Source organism: Falco punctatus, assembly GCF_963210335.1.
Source record: "Falco punctatus genome assembly, chromosome: 1".
Classification (NCBI taxonomy): domain Eukaryota; kingdom Metazoa; phylum Chordata; class Aves; order Falconiformes; family Falconidae; genus Falco; species Falco punctatus.
In genome coordinates, this window is record NC_137580.1 from 22,358,877 (window position 1) to 22,376,928 (window position 18,052).

The 18,052-nt window shown below is 36.6% G+C and overlaps 1 protein-coding gene across 20 annotated transcripts in view; it reads left to right on the forward strand.

The window, feature by feature from the left end:
- CAMK2D (calcium/calmodulin dependent protein kinase II delta) overlaps positions 1–18,052 on the forward strand; it is a gene marked incomplete at its 3' end in the record, with an annotated part of 209,310 nt that overhangs the window by 17,368 nt on the left and 173,890 nt on the right. The window contains exon 1 of one of the 20 annotated variants that reach the window (XM_080373702.1): positions 5,820–5,888. The exons of the other annotated variants lie outside the window; for them this stretch is intronic. Coding sequence (XP_080229828.1) covers positions 5,837–5,888 — 52 coding nt within the window. The 5' untranslated portion in view covers positions 5,820–5,836. Of the gene's footprint in view, positions 1–5,819; positions 5,889–18,052 lie in introns of those variants that run through there. 20 annotated transcript variants of the gene reach the window in all.

The window sequence follows — 18,052 nt, forward strand, 5'->3', positions numbered from 1 at the left end:
GGCCAAGAGAGAAAACTTCATGGTTATTTTAAAGGATTAAAAATCTGGAGGCGAAAAAAAAGCTGATTATCTGATATGGTAAGTGTGATGTTCAAATAACTTGGTTTTTTTCATTGGTAGCTTTTGCCCTTTAAAGAAGTGAAAATACTATCCTGACACCCATTATCCTGCCGTTCTAGCATAAGAGCTAAAGAAAAATGCATGAAGAAAAATCTGCTGCTAATCGAGTATTCAGTAAGAAACTACTAAAGGTTTATCTTGAATGATCTCACATCAAAATACCAGCAGAATAAGACTGCAGTGTAGCTACTTTTAGTTGTACACTTATAGTGATAAGTTTACCACACTAGCGTGGGAAGATTCTTCCTATTTTCATGAGACTTTCTATGAAACAGCTGAATAAAATGGTCTGCTACTACTTCAGCCTGATTCTCATTAAATAAATTGATACTCTGTGGTGAATTGTTGAGTGACAAGCATTGCAAATGCACTTGAAGTTTTCCTTAATGACTAAGCTTTCTTGCATAATAAAAAAATGAAAGGCTGTGCAGAAGTGAGCGATGTTGTCAAACCTGTCATCAAGTTCTCAGAGTTGGTTTGAGTACTTGTAATGTTCTTCCTTTAATTGATTTGGAAATTTGCGAAGGTTGATTATTAAAGGAGAAAAGCAATTTTTAAAGATGGTGGAAAAATGTTATCTTCATAGTTAACTGTGCAAAGGCCTAGATAGTTAAGTTATGGGTTTATTGCCCGCTTACAGCATTAGGTTGAAACATAAACCTTTTTTGATTCTTTTTTTGGGTAGGACTAAATAACTTTATTGAAGAATCTACAGTTCTTTTGAGGGTGTCTGGAGGTGGAAATCAAAAAGAAAAAAATCAAGAAGTCTTCGATTCATTTGTTCGGTGTGACTCTGGTCATTATCTGAATGTCACTGCTTTTCTTATTATCAACAAAAGGACAAAACCCACCCCACTAATAAGGAAGTCTAAAATGGAGACTTGTAGCTTGTAGTGTTTTGACAAATGGCAAACAGCAATCATTGCAGCAGTTTTTGACAACAAAGCTAGAAACTTTCAGAAAGTATAGTTTCCTTGAAATCTTATATCTTCCTCTACTGCAGAGGTGGTAGTTAGAAAGCTAAAGTGTGCAACAGTTTTAAGAGGAGTAAGAACTTCGTTTAATATCCTAATAATTATCTCTGGCAAAAACGTGACGCTCTGGGAGCACAGCAAGGTGGAGATCTGAGAAGAATCCATGATGAACTCTTCTTTATCTGATCTTTGCATTATAAGCTTCAGCATAATCCCCCCATGTCTGTCGGAGCTGAAGGGCAGGGCAGCGTAGTTGTTTCCTGTGGGGACGGCTTTTTGCTGCAGTTATCACCACTGGCATGAGCAACACTTAGGGCTGTGTTTCTGTTGTACTCTTGTGGTGGCTGTGTTTGATGTAAGCATAATGATACATAATTCCTCCTCTGAGCTGCGATTTTGTGATTCGTTTTCTCAGCAGAATTAACTTTAAAGAATAACCTGTGAAACTGTTGGATTTGTATAATTGCACAGTGCCAAGGACAGATGGGGAGGCAATGCTATTAAAATGGCAGATGGCTCTCTTTTACCCTCTGCCAAAGAAATTACAGTAAAAGACCAAGTATTTAACTTTTGATTTCAGATGTTTCTTTTTGGAAATAGCATATTATATTTTTCGGTGTTGTGTACTTCTCCAGTGATTCCCCTTGAGTATCACAAACCAGAGGATTGCCGTTGAGGAGACACTGAAAATCCATGGTATAGAAGGCTGATTTCAGAATTGTCTTTTGTCTTTGTGTTTATAACACTGCATCCTGTGTCAAACCAAGCATAGGATTTTGAGTGTGATCCCTTCACCAGCTTCAGCTGAATCCAAGGAGAGTTTAAATTGGTCAGCACATGTGGGTGAACTCTGTACTGTAAAGCTGACAGGCAACAGTCTGTAAAATTGTCATTTCCATTCCTTTCTAAAAACATGTATATAGCTCTTTAACAATTATTTGTAGGTTATTCAGATTTGGAATGGCGTCACACAGCAAGTGACCACTAGAAGTAGTCTGTCTGTGTTTTTAGCCCATTAACACTGGAGCTGACAGGGAAATTGCAAATGTCACAAACATTTTATATATGTGTAGCATTGCCGCCACTCATCCAGACAGTGTAGAGCCAAATAAATGTAACTTTAACAGTTCTGATTAGTGTAGCATATTTGCTGATTCTAGTAATTGGACTATGGAAAGAACTTTCAGATAGTCTGTTTGAAACTCCCTTTTCATTCTCCTTTACGCCCAGTGCTAAGTACTGTTTGTCTTGTTGCTCCTTCTCTAATAAATATGGAGGGTTTCTGTATGTCTAACATACAGACTATGAGAACAGTTTTTATCTGCCTTGAAGACTGAATAATCCATGGGACTAAACATACCTTAAGTCTGCTTGTGTTTACATACTCTGCTAAATCATCATTTCAAGTCCTTTTCAAACCCTGAACAGTGATTATCTTGGTTCATTCAGTGATTTTGTAGTTCTAATAAAAACAAATGTGTATTAGTAGCACAGGTAATTAGTGTATGTGATAGATTGGCAGATAATGCCAGTTGGTAGTTTGGTTAATTTGAAATGTGACCTTTTATATATTGATGTATCTCTACGACACATGGAACAATAACCAGGGTAATTTAGACTTGATGGATATTATTTATGTTTACTATAAAAATCAAGAGGCAAAGAAAGCTGGCGTGCAATTTATAAGGATCTCAACTATTTTTTTTTATAACAGTACTGAAAATCTTATTAGAATGTGGCCCTTAATTAAAAAGCCATGTGGCAGGTTTGCTATTGAGAGGAAGGAAGAGAAATGAGATTTCTGTCCTTGGATGTTATCATAGGTGAGTTGTCCTTTCTGCATGCTGCTGTGTGAACTATTTGTGCAAGCTGTAAACCCATTACTGATTTTATGAAATAATTTTCCTGTTAAACTCTTATGTCTCTTTCTTGCCTTTCCTTTTGGGACATAGAGAGGGGGAAATTCTTTGCAGGTATCGCTGGGAAGCAGACAGAGAGATTTTAAAGTTTTGTAGTGTTTAACAAAATAGTATGCAGCATACGTGTGTTTGGCACCTTGCTTGTACTCTGCCTGCCTATTGTAACTCTACAACTTCAGGTGTAATCATGTTAAGGGTCTTCTACAGTGATATGATTAGTAATATTTTCTCTTGCTGCTGATACAGCACAAACATGACTGGAGTCCCTATAAGCTTAACTTACAAACACAGTTATATAAAATCCATCAAAAACGTGAAAGGGATGAGTTGTAGTACAGAATGTCTTTTCTGGACTAGCATCTCTGAGTTTTTAACAACATACAGAAGGGAAACGTAGGCTTCTGTCTTACTCCAAGATGTTTCAAAACCAAGTGAATAGAAAGTCTTTCTGCCTTCAGAAAGGAACTAATTCTGGTGTCCATATAACACTGTGTTAACCTGTGTTACAACTTGGTCTTTTATTTTCATATGCCAGAATAAAACATTCTTTAAATGGAATTATTTTTAGACCATTAGTTGACTAAAAGTAGCCTGGAGTAATACTCAAAGTTGTAAGACTAAGTGGATGAAATTATTTGTCAATACTAAGAACTGTGAAAAACTGAGTAATTGATGTTGAAAATACTATTCTTTCACTTGGAGGTGGGTGGGTAATGGTAATGAAAGGTGAAAGGCTGTTTTGCTCTTTGTCCTAATCTTGTTTGAGTTTGGCTTTTTGTGGTCATATGATCTAACGGTAATTACTGTTAGATCATATGACCGTAAAAAATCTGCAGTGTTCTTTGAACAATGTAATTTCTGACAGAATTTTTCTTGAGAGTTAGGAAATAACGTGCATCTTAACTGCTGCAAAATACTTGTTCGAGCAATGAGCCATGCTTCAGCCTTGGATGATGTATTCCTGTTCGCAGTGAGATTTGTGATGCAATTACTGTTAGTGAAGAAGGTGTCATGCAGAGAAGATTACCAAATTGAGCTCCTTTTAATGAAAGTCCGATACAGGATGCTTGCTGTGGTTCCTAGTTTTCAAAAGTACTGCTGTAGAGGTGCCACAGGTTTTGCATGAAACATACATCTTGTAACGCTTGTTCACCTTTCTCAATGTCTTTGTGTGATCCTGAAAGGGATTATCACTGTCTGATAAGCTCCTTAGTTGCTCTGCACAGGCCTTTTACTTCACAACCATTCCATCAAGATATTTATAGGTACAGCATTAACAACATACGCCCTCTTAGAGGGCTGGAATGGATATTTATATAGGCTTTTACAGGCTCATTTGCCTGCTAAGGAAATTCAGTTATTTGTTTCTTGTAAGTGATGGCCCTGCTAGGTTTTTTCACCCCTATTCCTACATTTCTACGTTCTATATGAGACAGTGGTGGTTTGTGAACATAAAGAAAATGCAGCAAGAGAAAACAGAGGGGGCGAGGGTGGAACAGGAGCGTGGCATTTTTTTCTTGTGATGTTGGAAAGCTGTGAAAGCAAATTAGTCACTGTTTCAGTTATGCTTTGCCATAACACTACAGAACCAGCCTTCAACAGATAGCAAACATCCTTGTGCTGCACAGAATTACTCACAAGAACACTTTCATTCTAGGAGGCAGATTGTTACATGGAAAGGATTTTTTTTAATTGCTATAGTTACCTGGTGTATGTTTATATATACCATCTCTTCACAAGAAACTTTTTGAAAAGGTGACTGCAGTCATGTCAATGATGCTCTTTGGATGGACAGTAAAAAGCACATGTAAAAGATAGGAACAACAATCTCTGAAAAAGCTACTTAACTGAAAAGCAGAAATTATCACTTCAGTTTTCATTGAGAAGTCTTTCACATAGCTTAAGGTCATTTTCACATTAAATATTCAGGCTACTGTTCCTTCCATACTTAAGTGTGCCTGTAAGCTATCATTAGTTACTACATAGATGTACAAATCTTCTGAGGAATTTCTTCAGCGATTATTTCTGTGTATAAACTGTTCTTATATAAATTACTAAGCTGTTAATACTAGGTTATTTTAAAGAAGTCTATCTTAGTTGCTCTTACCTTTCTGGCAAAAGCAGGAAAGGCATCTTGTCATTTTGCTGAAAGCAAAAACGTCATTGCTGTTTAATTTGTTCTAAAAGTAGTAACGTAAGAAAGGCTTCAGTGATGCCACCTAGTAAATAATTTCATGTGATTTTGGACTTCCCCTTATGCAGGCTCTTTATGAAGCTTTTCACTGTTAAAGAAGCTGCCTTGTCTCAGTTATTTCTCTTAGAAAGACAGAGCATCACAGGGTAATAAAGTAATTTCAAAGAATGACTAAGGAGTATGGATAAAATAATTTTGTGCTTTTTATACTTGTAACTGAAGCTACGTATCTGGATGAGTACCTTAACTTCATAAATTTTGACATGGATAAGACAGAAAAGATTATTTTGGGAAAATGAGGTGAAGTAAAACCTTTCTCTCAACTTGTTGAGAGGTAAAGAGATCATAAACTTCTGGAAGTTTCAGAAGTGAAAAGAAATGTGCTGAGCAAGCTCTCCTGAGTTGGAAGAGGGGGGTTCCCCTTTATTGGAGGGGGGGGAAAACCAAAACCAAAACCAACAACAACAAAAAAAAAAACCCAAACCAAAACCAGTTCCTCTAGAGGAAAATGGAAAATTGAGAAACTTCCTCAAGAAACGTTGATATCTTTTGCCAAACTTGTGAACCAAAATCTCGCTGAACTACTCATGGAGGAAAGTGAATGGGAAACCCTGTAGTTCTCACGTATCATGGAGGAACTGAATATACTCCTGGAGAGCAACAGCCTTCATTTCTGTCCAGGTAGAACAAATTCTTGATTCCTTTTAAACTTAGAGGTGAAGCTGCTATATTTTTGGATTAATATTCTTCTGGATATTAAAGAAGAAATGTTACTTAGCCTGAAGGAACTGAGTAATATTTCTGCCTAGCCTGTCCTATACTCAAAGCTAAGCAATTGCCTTCTGACCCCCCTGCCCCTTGGGAAAGGTTAGGTTTATAGGTCATAAAGAAGCCCCAGCAAAATATAAAACAGACTTCCTGAGCAGAGTATCTCATTCTTCAATATTTATGTTGAAAGGAATGTATATACTTTTAAATTCTAAGTATTGAACTATGTGATTCTAATATCCAGTGGTTGAAAATGGCCAGTGTATTCACTATAGCTAAATTATTGATTTAACTTTGTAGGCTTTTTTTTTTCAGTTTCTCTACTAGAGGCCTTTTTTCTTAATTTGAATAAATCAAATTTACACCTTGACATTTTTACCCTGCTACTACCACATCCATTCAGTACTAGCAACTACTTCAGGTTGAATGGCAAGATGATATCCTTACTGAAAAAGCAAGTAAGAAGTCTCTCCAGCTCCCCAAAAGCTTGGTCAAATGCAGGCAACATTATCCAGATATTCATGATAGTTCATGATTTAAAAAGTAATAATTATTGCTTAGAGGTGGGTTGTTTTTTGTTGTGTCCTTCCCCCTTCTGGGTATGATCATAATGTGATTTTTCAACAGAGCTATCATAACAGGTCTTCTAGACTTAATGAAGATGCTTCTCAACATGTTCACTCTACTGGCTGTTTACTGATGTGCTAATCTCTAGATTATCTGAAGGGCCAAACAATTTTAATGCTGAGTGAACAGGAGTTGGGCAAACTTCTGAGCAAAGGTTAACTTGTTCTTTAAAAGACTTCTTGCTGGCGGCTCCTGGAACAGTTTTTGAGTGTAAGTCCTCCATGTTTCAACCTGGTCTGAATCCTTGGGTGACATCCCAGTCCTTTTGATAGTTGTCTTCATTGAGTCCAGTTTTTAAATATTTGCTTTTGACAGGATTTTTTTTTTCCTGGTGTTTTTCTGTTGGATTTTCATTATTTTCTTTTGCTGTTGGGTTGATGTGCTGTGTAGTAGTAAGCACAGCCAGTCCTTTCAGGTTCTGTGGTTTTTTCTTCACTGTTGTCTTCAACATCCTTTTAAGATTTTGCAATGAAAACTCTTCTGTATATCACTCAGTAGAAGATGACTCTAAGACACCCGTCTTCCTTTCTGTGGCTTAGATTATATTCCCTAACCCCCTTCTCTCTCTCTCTCTCTCTCTCTCTCCCCCTCCCATGCTTCCCCCCCCCCCCCAGCTCTTCCAGATGGATATAGGAAGACATCTGTCAGCTTTAATGGGATATCAGAAGGGGTTTTGAAAGCCTGTGGAGTATCATTTCCAAAAAACTGGAGTAGCTGATAAAGCCTTTGTACCAGGGAATTGTCAGAGAGATCTGGGGCTGGTAAGGCCACAGTTAGACTAGCGCAGAGCTCTGAAAACCAAATGTAGCCACTTTGTGAACATGCTTTTGAGAGCACTCTGATGTGCTAAAGCCTTAGGTCACGAATAATTAGGTGGTAGATAGAAAGTTTTAAAATGCATGGATGTGCAGTATTTAATTGTCATCAGAATACACATTTTATTTTTATCTGTTAAAATTCAGATTTGTATTTCTTATTTTTAGAAACTTTAGAAAAGAAATAGAGTAAAATCTCTTCAGCGTTATTGATGAATGAAAAATTTTGTTCAGTCTGGGATCCCTCCTTCTGCATCTCATTAAACCTTTTGAACTGTCTAACTTGATCTATAAGCAGAAATATTGACACATGACCCTTAACTGCAGATATGTTAAATTGAGATATGAGTGGGCAATTAAAAATGTATCTTTAAATAGTAGTGCTATCTATACAGTATCCAGCCCATTAGGCAAAGTGTCAGACTGTAGCCTGGAATCCTCTTTGCTGAGGGAACTTGGAAATTAAAGTTACTGAAGTAGTTTAATAGTGAAGAAGAAAAAAGTGGGGATAAGAAGGATGGAAGACGGGGTATGAAAAAAGGTAAGCATGTTTAAATTTCACATTTATTGAAGTAATTTAGAAGTGAAAGGCTGAACTTAGAAACTTTTTTGAGAGATGGTTGATATTATCTCACATTATTACACTCTGAAGAAATACTTTAGGGGAGAACTTTTATTAATTTTACACAGATTTAGCCATGGAACAGTGACTTTAGAGTACTGTGACATGCTGCACCTGATCTGTAGCTTCAGTGTCTTGTACACTGAATTCTGTAGCCCTTCGAGGATGTTTGATGGCACTGAATAACTTAGCTAAGTGATACAGTTGTATTCCATGCAGTGCTATAATGGTTCAGAAATACAATGTGGAAATTAGAAGGTGTTGGAGGATATTAGTACCTGAAGAGCTACGTAGGATCTGGTGAAATCAGAAGTATTCAGGATGAGACTGTATTGGCTGTATAACTGCAAGCTGTTTTTTCTTGTTAGGTGCAGAAGCTTGATTTGGTTAATTCTGTGGAGCTTAGTTTTTTTTTCTAGTGGGATGCCTAATTTAAAAAAATCAACTTAGTCTTAACGTGCATTTTAAAATGTTGCTCTAATTCATTGCAATCTTGTATGAAAATTGTGAGAAAATGTGATGATGGGCTCTTGGACTGGTGTGTGTTTACTGAGAAGTTCGTACAGTGTGTTCCTATTAAAACAAACAAACCTTAGTTCCTACTTTGCTTCCCTAAGCTATACTAATGTGTTAAATATAGTGATGGCTCTTCTCCCTGTGTAGTTTAACAAAGTAAAAATAAAGCTCATAAAGCTGTCACTCATTGCTGGCACTCATGCACACGCTAACATAAGGCAGTCCTAGCTATGGTGGTGGTGGGCAAAGTGATTTCCTTCAAGTGTACTCTGCTCCAGCTTTTGTACAGCCTGACATAGTGAATTCAGTTGGGCTGCTGCTATTTTGTTTAGATTTGTTGGTGGATTCCTGCGTCAGAAGAGCTTAGATCGTCCTGGTGGAACATGCTGCTTCTCCACTGAAAAAGCTGAAGGACAAATGCAGAGGAAATCTCAGTAAAAGTGGAGGGCTTTTTTTATTTATTTTGTTTTCGCTGTGAGAGCTATCAGAGCTCTCTTTGGTAGTAGCAAGCAAAGCCTTACATGCAGAGCTTAAAGCTATTTGAGGATTTGATCCATTGATCTTGCTTTCTGCTAAGTTAGGATAGACAATTAATTGGCTGTAGAAACCTGATAAACTTCCAGTTGCTTAACAACGTCAAAGCAAACAATAGCTACCATGTGTTTTCTCTAAGCTTGTTTGTATTTAAAATAGCCATGAACATGTCAACTGGGGACATGAATAAAATGCTGTCCAGATAAACTACTTATATAATTAAATTAAATTGAATTTTAAATACTCATTTGTTTCATTTGATGATGTTGCATTGTGTAAACCTATTAATTTGGTTTCTGGGCAGCTGTTTCACCAACGCTGGGACCAAAAGGTCAACTTGAGTTTCTTTGTGGTAGTCTCCAGTTCATGTAAGCAAACATCGGATCAGATGTTAAAACGTTACTGCAGTGCCAAAGGTGCCCAAACTTCGGAGGTTTTGCAAGTCTCCTGATAGGTTGAGAATGATGAAGAAAATGGATTGTTTAATAAATATTTGGTTTATAATATTTTAGAATAAATAATATTTAATAAAATCTAGTTACATACATACTTCAGAGTAAATCAGCATTGTGTAATCAAACTATGGATCATGAATTAGAAGTATTATTACTGTAAATAAGGCAAATGCTGATTGATGCAATGGGATTAGTGGGTTACAGACAGTTTTTTTGCATGGGGATTGCCAAATTGACTGCAAAACCTTGACATTATTTTATTTAAATAAAAGAAAACTAATTATAGAAACTTAAGCATAGCGCCTGTGTGGCTTAAAGCTTACACAAGAATTGAAAATTATATACAGTATTGAATCTCTCCATTATCTATGAACTGCTGCATGCAAAAGTAACGGTTTCTATACTCACCTGGATGGTCTTAAGGCAGTAGCCAGCAACTTGCACCCAGTTATGCATAGGAATGAGTTTCAGGCATGTGGTGGCATGCAGATGGTGCTTTAGTGTTCAGTTTCTGTTTTCACTTCCAGAAATGTTGGTTGGCTTGGTGCTGAAAAATTAGCAGCCTCCAAAACAATCGCCCTAAAACCTTCTGAAGTTGTCTAAATTATAAAATAGGTGATGAGAAATTATTTTCCGGCTTTGGAAGGGGTAAGCATTTTAACTCCGCTATTTAGATAGAGTAAGTGAGCCCAGACAATCAAATGTTGACAAAGAATATTTAAGACCTTATTTATAGTAGTATGTGCATACAAGAGTATTTAATAGGAATGTTAGCAAAGATTGGTTAGTTATGTGCAACTTAAGTTGTATGTGCAAGTGAAAGTTCAGAACTACATAGGAGAGTTCAGGTGAGCTGGCCAGCCTTGTACAGTCTGAGAACTTCAGCTTGTGACCAATTTATTCTTGGATTCATTAGTCTGGAGGAAGAAAAAAAATAGGTAACTATTTAATTAACAGAGTTATGTAGTGTTTCTTTCCTTTGGGATCAAGGGTTCCTTAACTGAAAGCAGACCAAAATAATAGCAATTTTTTAGTACCAAAGTAGGTTTAAAGAATGATTATAAGTTAACCAAGAAAAGAAGGTTAGATGAGATTCCAAGCCAGAGCACTTTACCTGCAGTTGAGGTGTGTCATTTGTTAAGTTGTGAATTGGCTTGCATCTCAGATAGGGTTTTGGTTTGGTTTTTTTTTTTCTTCTTTTTTGAGTGTTATTTTTCTACTGTGGGTCATAAGCTAGGAATTATGGATCTTTAAACTTATATCCTTACTTGCTTTCTGTTAAGCTTATAAAGCAGTAGAATGATAGGACTGTTTATGGCATTTATCCAAATTTATTCTAAAATTGGACGTTTTCAAGAAAGTAATTATCAAAGGTCCTTTCTAGCAGCTTTGATCATTTAAACTTGTACAAACTACTGCATTTTAATCCAAACAACACATAAATGATTTTTTAAAATAAATCCTCTGTTATTTTACCAGTGTTATAAATGCTTATGTCAATATAATAAATATTTTTAAAGGGTGGGGAGAGATGTAAATTCTATTTTTAATGTTTAAATGTAAATGCTAATCTTGCACTTACCCAAGAAATTGTTGGCTTGCTTAACAGTAAAATGCATGTGACTTATGAATTATGAACTGTTATAACAATCAATGGCTCCTAATTAATGCTTTAGTAAATGAGTTCTAATTAATTAGTGTAGTTAAGTTTATGCAGCGTTGAAGGTCTCAGTAAGTTTGTTATTCATTGTGATTTTGTGGATCACTTAATCACTCTGTAATTGCATACAAACATGTCATTAATTTTTCAGAAAGGTTTTAACTAGGTAAGGTTTTTTTGAAATGCTGAAGAACACCCTGATTAATTCAGTTTAACTGATGAGCAGCAGTTTATAGGTATACTGTTTATCTTAGTAATATTATGTTTTTGCGAAGGATTCATCCCTTCAGTTCATGCTACCAATTGTAATGATTAATTTCTCAAATGGCCTTAAAGAATATTCAACTAATATAAAAAGGGTCAGCAGTGTTCTTTTTTTTCCTGTATGAATTTAAGGGGCTTCCCAGAGGAAAGGCATGTTGGGCTGTTTTCAGTTAATACAGGTAGCAACTGAACAGTCATCTCCTGTTCAGCCTGTCTTGCTGAGGTGTTACTGCTAGATGTCAAACAAAACTTTCTGCACATTTTTCTAAGGAATAAAATGAACGTGGGTCAGTGTGATAGTGGCTGTTTCAGGCAAAGAATTTAAACGTGCAGCCAGAAAAGCGATTATCTTCTACGCAGTGAGGAATAGGACCTTTTTATGACACTGTAGCTTTTTGCTGGAAACAATCGGTATGTTGAACATTTATTGGCCTAGTTCTGGTCAAAACTGCTTGTTTTCAACGCATTACTTTCCATGGGCCTTGTGTGCAGTGGTCTGTTGCCAACATTGCACAACGTTTTGGTCTATTGTGCTTTTGTTAGCAGAGAAGTTCATTTTTAATCTGTAGTTCATCTTTTCAGCTCTTCTTAGTGGTTCTCCCTCTTTGCCCTTTTAGTAGTTCATTTTCATCTTGTGCCAGAGTAAAGTGATCTGAATAATTTGATTTATTAGGTATATAAAATAAATCTATAATTAAATCAGTCACATCAGCTGAGCATACCTCTCTATTAGTGTTTCTCTTTCACCTTTGTTGATAGGACATAATGCTGCATACTTTAAGTGATATTCTGACTGTGAATTATAATTAGCTAGGCCTTTTGGCTTTTTTTTTGATTACTATTCTTCTTGTTGTTGGTTAACTTATTTTACCATACGCAAATGAATGAATAGTACATTTTATTCCAGTTGAATGTTGGTCTTGCTACTTTTTAAATGAAAATTGACATCACTCTTTGAGTTATTGTATTATTTTACAAGGGGAATTTCCTAGATAATCAAGTTTGGATTAAAACACTTATTACAGGTCAACTGTACATGATTTTTTTTTCAATATAGTGGTTTAAAATTACTTTGTAGCAGTTGAGACTTGTTTTCTAGTAATAACATTATATTGTATGGCACCAGATAAAACTCATCTTCTATACTGAAGCCTCTAGATATAAATAGAAGAGTTAATGTTCTTAATCTATAGCTGATGGTTGGCCAGTTAGCTGTTTAATCTCTCTCACCCCTCTGAAATCTAGGAAGTCCTTTTTTTGTGTGACATCCTCTGAAGTGCAAGGTTATGTTGAATCAAAGCTGAGTCCCTGCTTTGTCTAAACCTTGGTAACACTCATGTCATGTGTCTGGTGTTAGCCTCATAGTGCTGTACCAGGCTGCAGTGCTTCCTAGGAAAAGTGTCATTTTCCTGCAGTGGCTTTGATTAACACTCTACTCATTTACAAAGATGTGAAGGGGAAATCCCTCCCAGTGTGGCTGGAGAAACAATATACATGTGTAGACAGGCACATACACTTTTCATTCATGAAACGCTTTTAAGTCTGTATAGTTTTACTTCTTTATACTTCTCTTGAAATAGATGCAGCTTGGTTGGGAAGATCATCAGAATGGGTAACATGTCAAACTGATTCTCTTAAGGGGACTATGAAGCTATGAACTTGCAATACTTAGTAGTTGAATTACTTGAGTTTCAAGATGTATCATTCCTGAGGCAATCTTGGTTTTTTCCCCCCTCTCTTTCTTAACTGAAGTTAAGTCTAATAATTACTAAAAGAGATCGTATTACTTCAGTGAAATGACAGCATGCAAGGTGTGGTCAGCAATTTATGTGCTAAATAAGCTTGTTTCCTGCTTCAACTTGAGACCTTCAGGGTGCACCTGGTGCTGGTGATGTTACTTTTTTGAGACAATGCTTATTGGAAGCGTGACACAGGAAATTTCTGATTTAAAATAACTTTTTATTTTGCAAGGCAGCTTACAGCTGAGGTATTCCATATGTCTGAAAGATGATGCATTGCTGACAGAAGTCTCTCTCAGATTAAGTGTTCTGACACCTGGTGTGGTGGGCTTAGGGGTCAGTCATGAGTAGATTCAAAGGCTGTTGAGAGGTGAGCTGAGGAGAATGGATCGCTTCGTTTTCCTTGCTGGCAAAAAGCTGAGTTCCTTGTGGTTGTGAAATTAAACTGGTTGTAATTGCTGCGAAGTACTACCTTCTCTTCCTTAGGATGAGAAATGGGAATGGGGAACAGAAACAAAGAGGAAGAGCTGTGCAAAGCCACTGATGCCTAGAAGCTTGTGACATGAATAAAAAACTTTGTGAAACGCTATTTCATACATCATGTGATAACTTGGAAATGTGACACATCTTTGCAGCATCCTTGGAGAGGGTGATATTCTAGGAATGAATGTACTTGAAAATTCAGCTGTTTTCGATACCACAGCATTACAAATGTTGTTTATTGTACATCTACTGGAAAGAATTGGGCACATAATGAAGTAATTCAACACCCTGGTGGAGGAATGCTGTTGTGCATTTGGATTAGTCTATAAATAATCATTGGTTGGATTTGATTGCATAGAGCTGATCATTAATCTCCAAGAGGCACTATGGTATTTTTTTTGTCAACTGTCTTCTGACCTCACCAGTCATACCAAAATAGAAGTGTATTTTTGATTAGAAAAAAATGCTTTCAGATCAAAGAGAACCTGAAACATAATAGGTTTTCATTTAGGACTGATTTCTCGAAATTTTCCCAGTTGCCTCTCCCGTAATATCAAAACACATTCCTGAATATCCATATGGGTGCTTTCCCCCCACAATTAAATGCACTTTTTCAGAATGCTCAGTAGTGGAAGCAAGGATCTGTGAGGATTTCGGCACCTTTGACTATTATCTGTGGATGACGCTGTCTATGTGATGGAGTCCTGAAATCCTGTTTCTCTCTCTGTGCTTTAACATGACTTCAGAAATTTCTGAAGTCTGTCTAGTTTTACAAGTGTTATATAGCCATGTGTAACAGTAAAAGGAAGATGCTCAGGAGAGCACAGGAAACCACCTCTCTTTTGATCTAGCCCTGAAGGACCAGTGAAGCTGCTTTGAAGCTGTTGCCCTGCTTTAAAACTACTGCTCTTCTTTCCTGAAGCTGGGGCAGGAGCTGTTTGCACTTTTGGTGAGCAATCCTTTCTCTTTTAGGACTTTGTGCAGTTCGTCTCCATTCTCTACTTTTTTTTCTCTCATCTGCCTGTCCACATTTGTAATCTTCACTGAATCTTTTTTGTGGGATTGCATTTATTTATTTTTTTAAAAAACCACATTCCTAACTACTGAGTATTACCTGAAGCTCAATAAAGTTAGGCAGACCTGTCACATACAAGAGCTGTCAGTGGCAGTAGGAGAGTAAAACCATTTTCAGGAGAGTGACCACATATTGTCCATTTTTTCCTTGTCAGTACAGTGGGGTAAGAAGTTGTGTATCAGTCATGCTACAGTGCAGGAAGTTTACGCTGTACATGTTGGGAGTGTTAATTTAATCAAGGGAAGTATGGCTAGGTAAGGCAACTGCGCGGTGCACAAATGGAATGAGGCTGACATGTGATGTAGTTTCATGGTAATACTTGATGAGCACTTGTGACCAAGCTGGGTACATTGAGTCAGCTAGCCGTGCAGTGCTTTGTCCTGGAAGTGCTTCAGATCACTCTTCGGTCATTTAATGTGGCCAGCAGGGTGAGAAGCGTTATTTTGTAACAATAGGTAGCTATGATTAGTTATTTTTCAATTGGAGTACTGTAAGGGGATTTGAAAGACATTGCATTTAAAATTGCATGTCTGGAGTTTATTTCATCTTTCAGTATTTAAAAAATAAGAGAATAACCACTCTTAGTGGTTCACCAGTTAGTTATGATCCCCACATCTCCCTCTGAATACACTTAACTCGGCACGTTTGAAGTTGGTGAGAGTAATTTGATTAATACTAGTTTTGAATAAGGCATGTTAATCAAGAATGCATTTCAAGAGGCAATAATACCTCTCTGCTGCTTTGCACTCCTGTTTTTACTGCAGGGAATTGCATTTGAAATTTTTTGTCTGATTTTATGTGCATCAATAGAAAAAATACTGGCCTGATTCCCTGTGTTATAAGGTGTCCATTGCAGAGAATGTTCTTTGTAGGCATAAATACACAAACACAGTTTAGTTTGCTGAAGATTGTTGTTGTTGGTAATCATACAACTTGATTTTTGTATTCTGGGACAAGGTGTTAGTTCTGCTACAAAGACTGCATGGATATAGAAGCCAAGGGAATCTAAGTTTTGTTTGTTATTTTTATTAAGCTCTTCTCAAAGTAGGTTCAAAGCACTAAAATAAAATGTGCCAGAGTATCAGCATTGTTACACTACTGAGTAGATTGCTATCCTCGTTATACTTAACACAGATGGTTACTGGCTTGAATACCTTATTTCTGGCATTAAATATTGAATTTATTAATTGGCATTTAAGTTATGAGCATGAAGTTAAATCCAAATTTAGATTTTCAAATCTGTGACTTTGTTTCTTCAGTTTGAGATTCCACATTTGTGTCAGCAGTAGTCAGGTTTGAAAAAACTGTAAGTTGTTTGCAGTATTTGTGAGAGTCAAGTGCATATATAGGCACTTGACCAGTGTGAGCTTTATGTATGCATATAGTGCTTTTGTAAGTACTTGTCATACTTTATAGATCTCTACCTTGAGAATAACTGTCTCTAATTGCTTATGACTGAAATTTGTTGCAAGTTTTGAAGTAATTACTCCTAACATTTATAAATGAAACTTGAATGGTGTGGGAGTCACTGTGTATGCGAGCACTTGAATGTATTGCCAGGAGTTAGTCTGTCAGTGTGCCTGTACAAAGCTGCAAATTCCACGTGTTCTGTGAACTTCCACTGACTGCAATGTACATTATATACTTTTCATAATGTGTTTTTAACTATGTCATGGACTACACTCCGTATGGTGCTCAGAGAAAATGCTGAGGGAGTGGAGGGAAGGTGTCACTGAATGGTTCTTTTCTGGAACCAGTAAGTGAGTATAGTAAAGAACATGGCAGAACCCCCCAAAGCAGTAAGAAAAAGAGCAGCCTCCTTCTCCAATTTTTTTCACCCTTAATTTTGGATGGGTAGGTATCAAATAAAAAAAAAAACTTCATTGGAAAAACTTGATTTTGCGAGTGAAAATTTTGAGGCTAACTTGGAGATTTATTTGGCAAGAGCAGAGTAGAATGTTAAGAGCAGTTTGTGGTTCAAAATGATGGAAGGAGCAGGAGAAAGGGAGCAAAAGAGGGGTGGTATAACCCAAGATACTGGAGAACAGTGCTACATAAGGATGCTGAATGTGTGGTGAGATTTTGATGTGCATTTGGTGGTATTTTTGTTCTTAAATCTCCCTCTTGTGATTTCAAAAGTAGTGGGTGTTGGGTTTCATAGATCACTTGCAAAATATCTAACTTGCCTATATATAATACTGTGTTCTAGAGTAAAATAATCAACCCAAGAATCTATGAGGGCTCAGTTATTTTTGAAATGAGACTGAAACATCATAGATATTTTAGTGTCTCCCTTGCTGTAAGTGATGTCTCTGCCCTGGCAACTCAGAAGCGTACATGTTTTCTATATCAGAATGCTTGGCAAGGGCTGTGACCATCTATTTCCCTTGATTCTCTTTTTAGTTTCATTTGCTTGACACTTCAAGCTGTGAGTGCTTACAAGTCCTACTGAAGTGTTTCACTGCTTCTGTTTCAGCCTTCCTGGTGTATTTAAAATGTTCCTATGGGTATATAGCTACTGAAAACACAAGCCTCATTAACACATTTTTGTTTTGCTTTTTGACAAAGCAATTGCATATTTAAGTAATGTGCTACTCACAGCCAAGCTGCTAATTTTCATAATCTATCAAAGATACTTTGGTAAAAATAAACATGCCTTTTAATATTAAAAGATGAATTTCTAAAACTGTATATGGTGGGTGGCAGCTTCTTGAAACACTTTGCCTACACCTGAAGCTGTAAAATGGTTCTTTTCAGGAGCACTGTTTCTGAGTTCAGGCTTCTAAGTCACTGGAGTTGGGAAATTTTGTATTTTATTGCAGAAATCACACATTCATGAATACTACAATCGAATGGTTTTAGTATAGAAACTCTAATGTTGAGAGTGGTGCAGCCTTACTTAAAATATAAGTTACTTAAGTTGCTGCCTTGGGAAAAGCATTAATTTTATTGCAAAACAATGAAGAAAGTAGGAAAGAAGTGTCACAGTGTTGCCAAAACTGCATTTACACTAGGGTTGCTGAAAATACCTTTAAATTAATGTATTTTTTAAAGGACCACTTAGTGCCATAGGCAGTCTTAGTAGTTTGTGTCACTGAAATAATTCAGCTTTGCAATTGTTCTTTTTATTTTAAGTTTTTGCTTGAGTTTTTATAATTTCCCTGAGAGAAGCCTTTCTTGTTTAAATTCTTAATGGCCAGGCCTTTAAGTAAGATTGTGTGTTACTATGTACGTCTACTATGATATGAAAACAGTGGTGTCAGGGTGGTGGTGGGGAAATGTTTGTG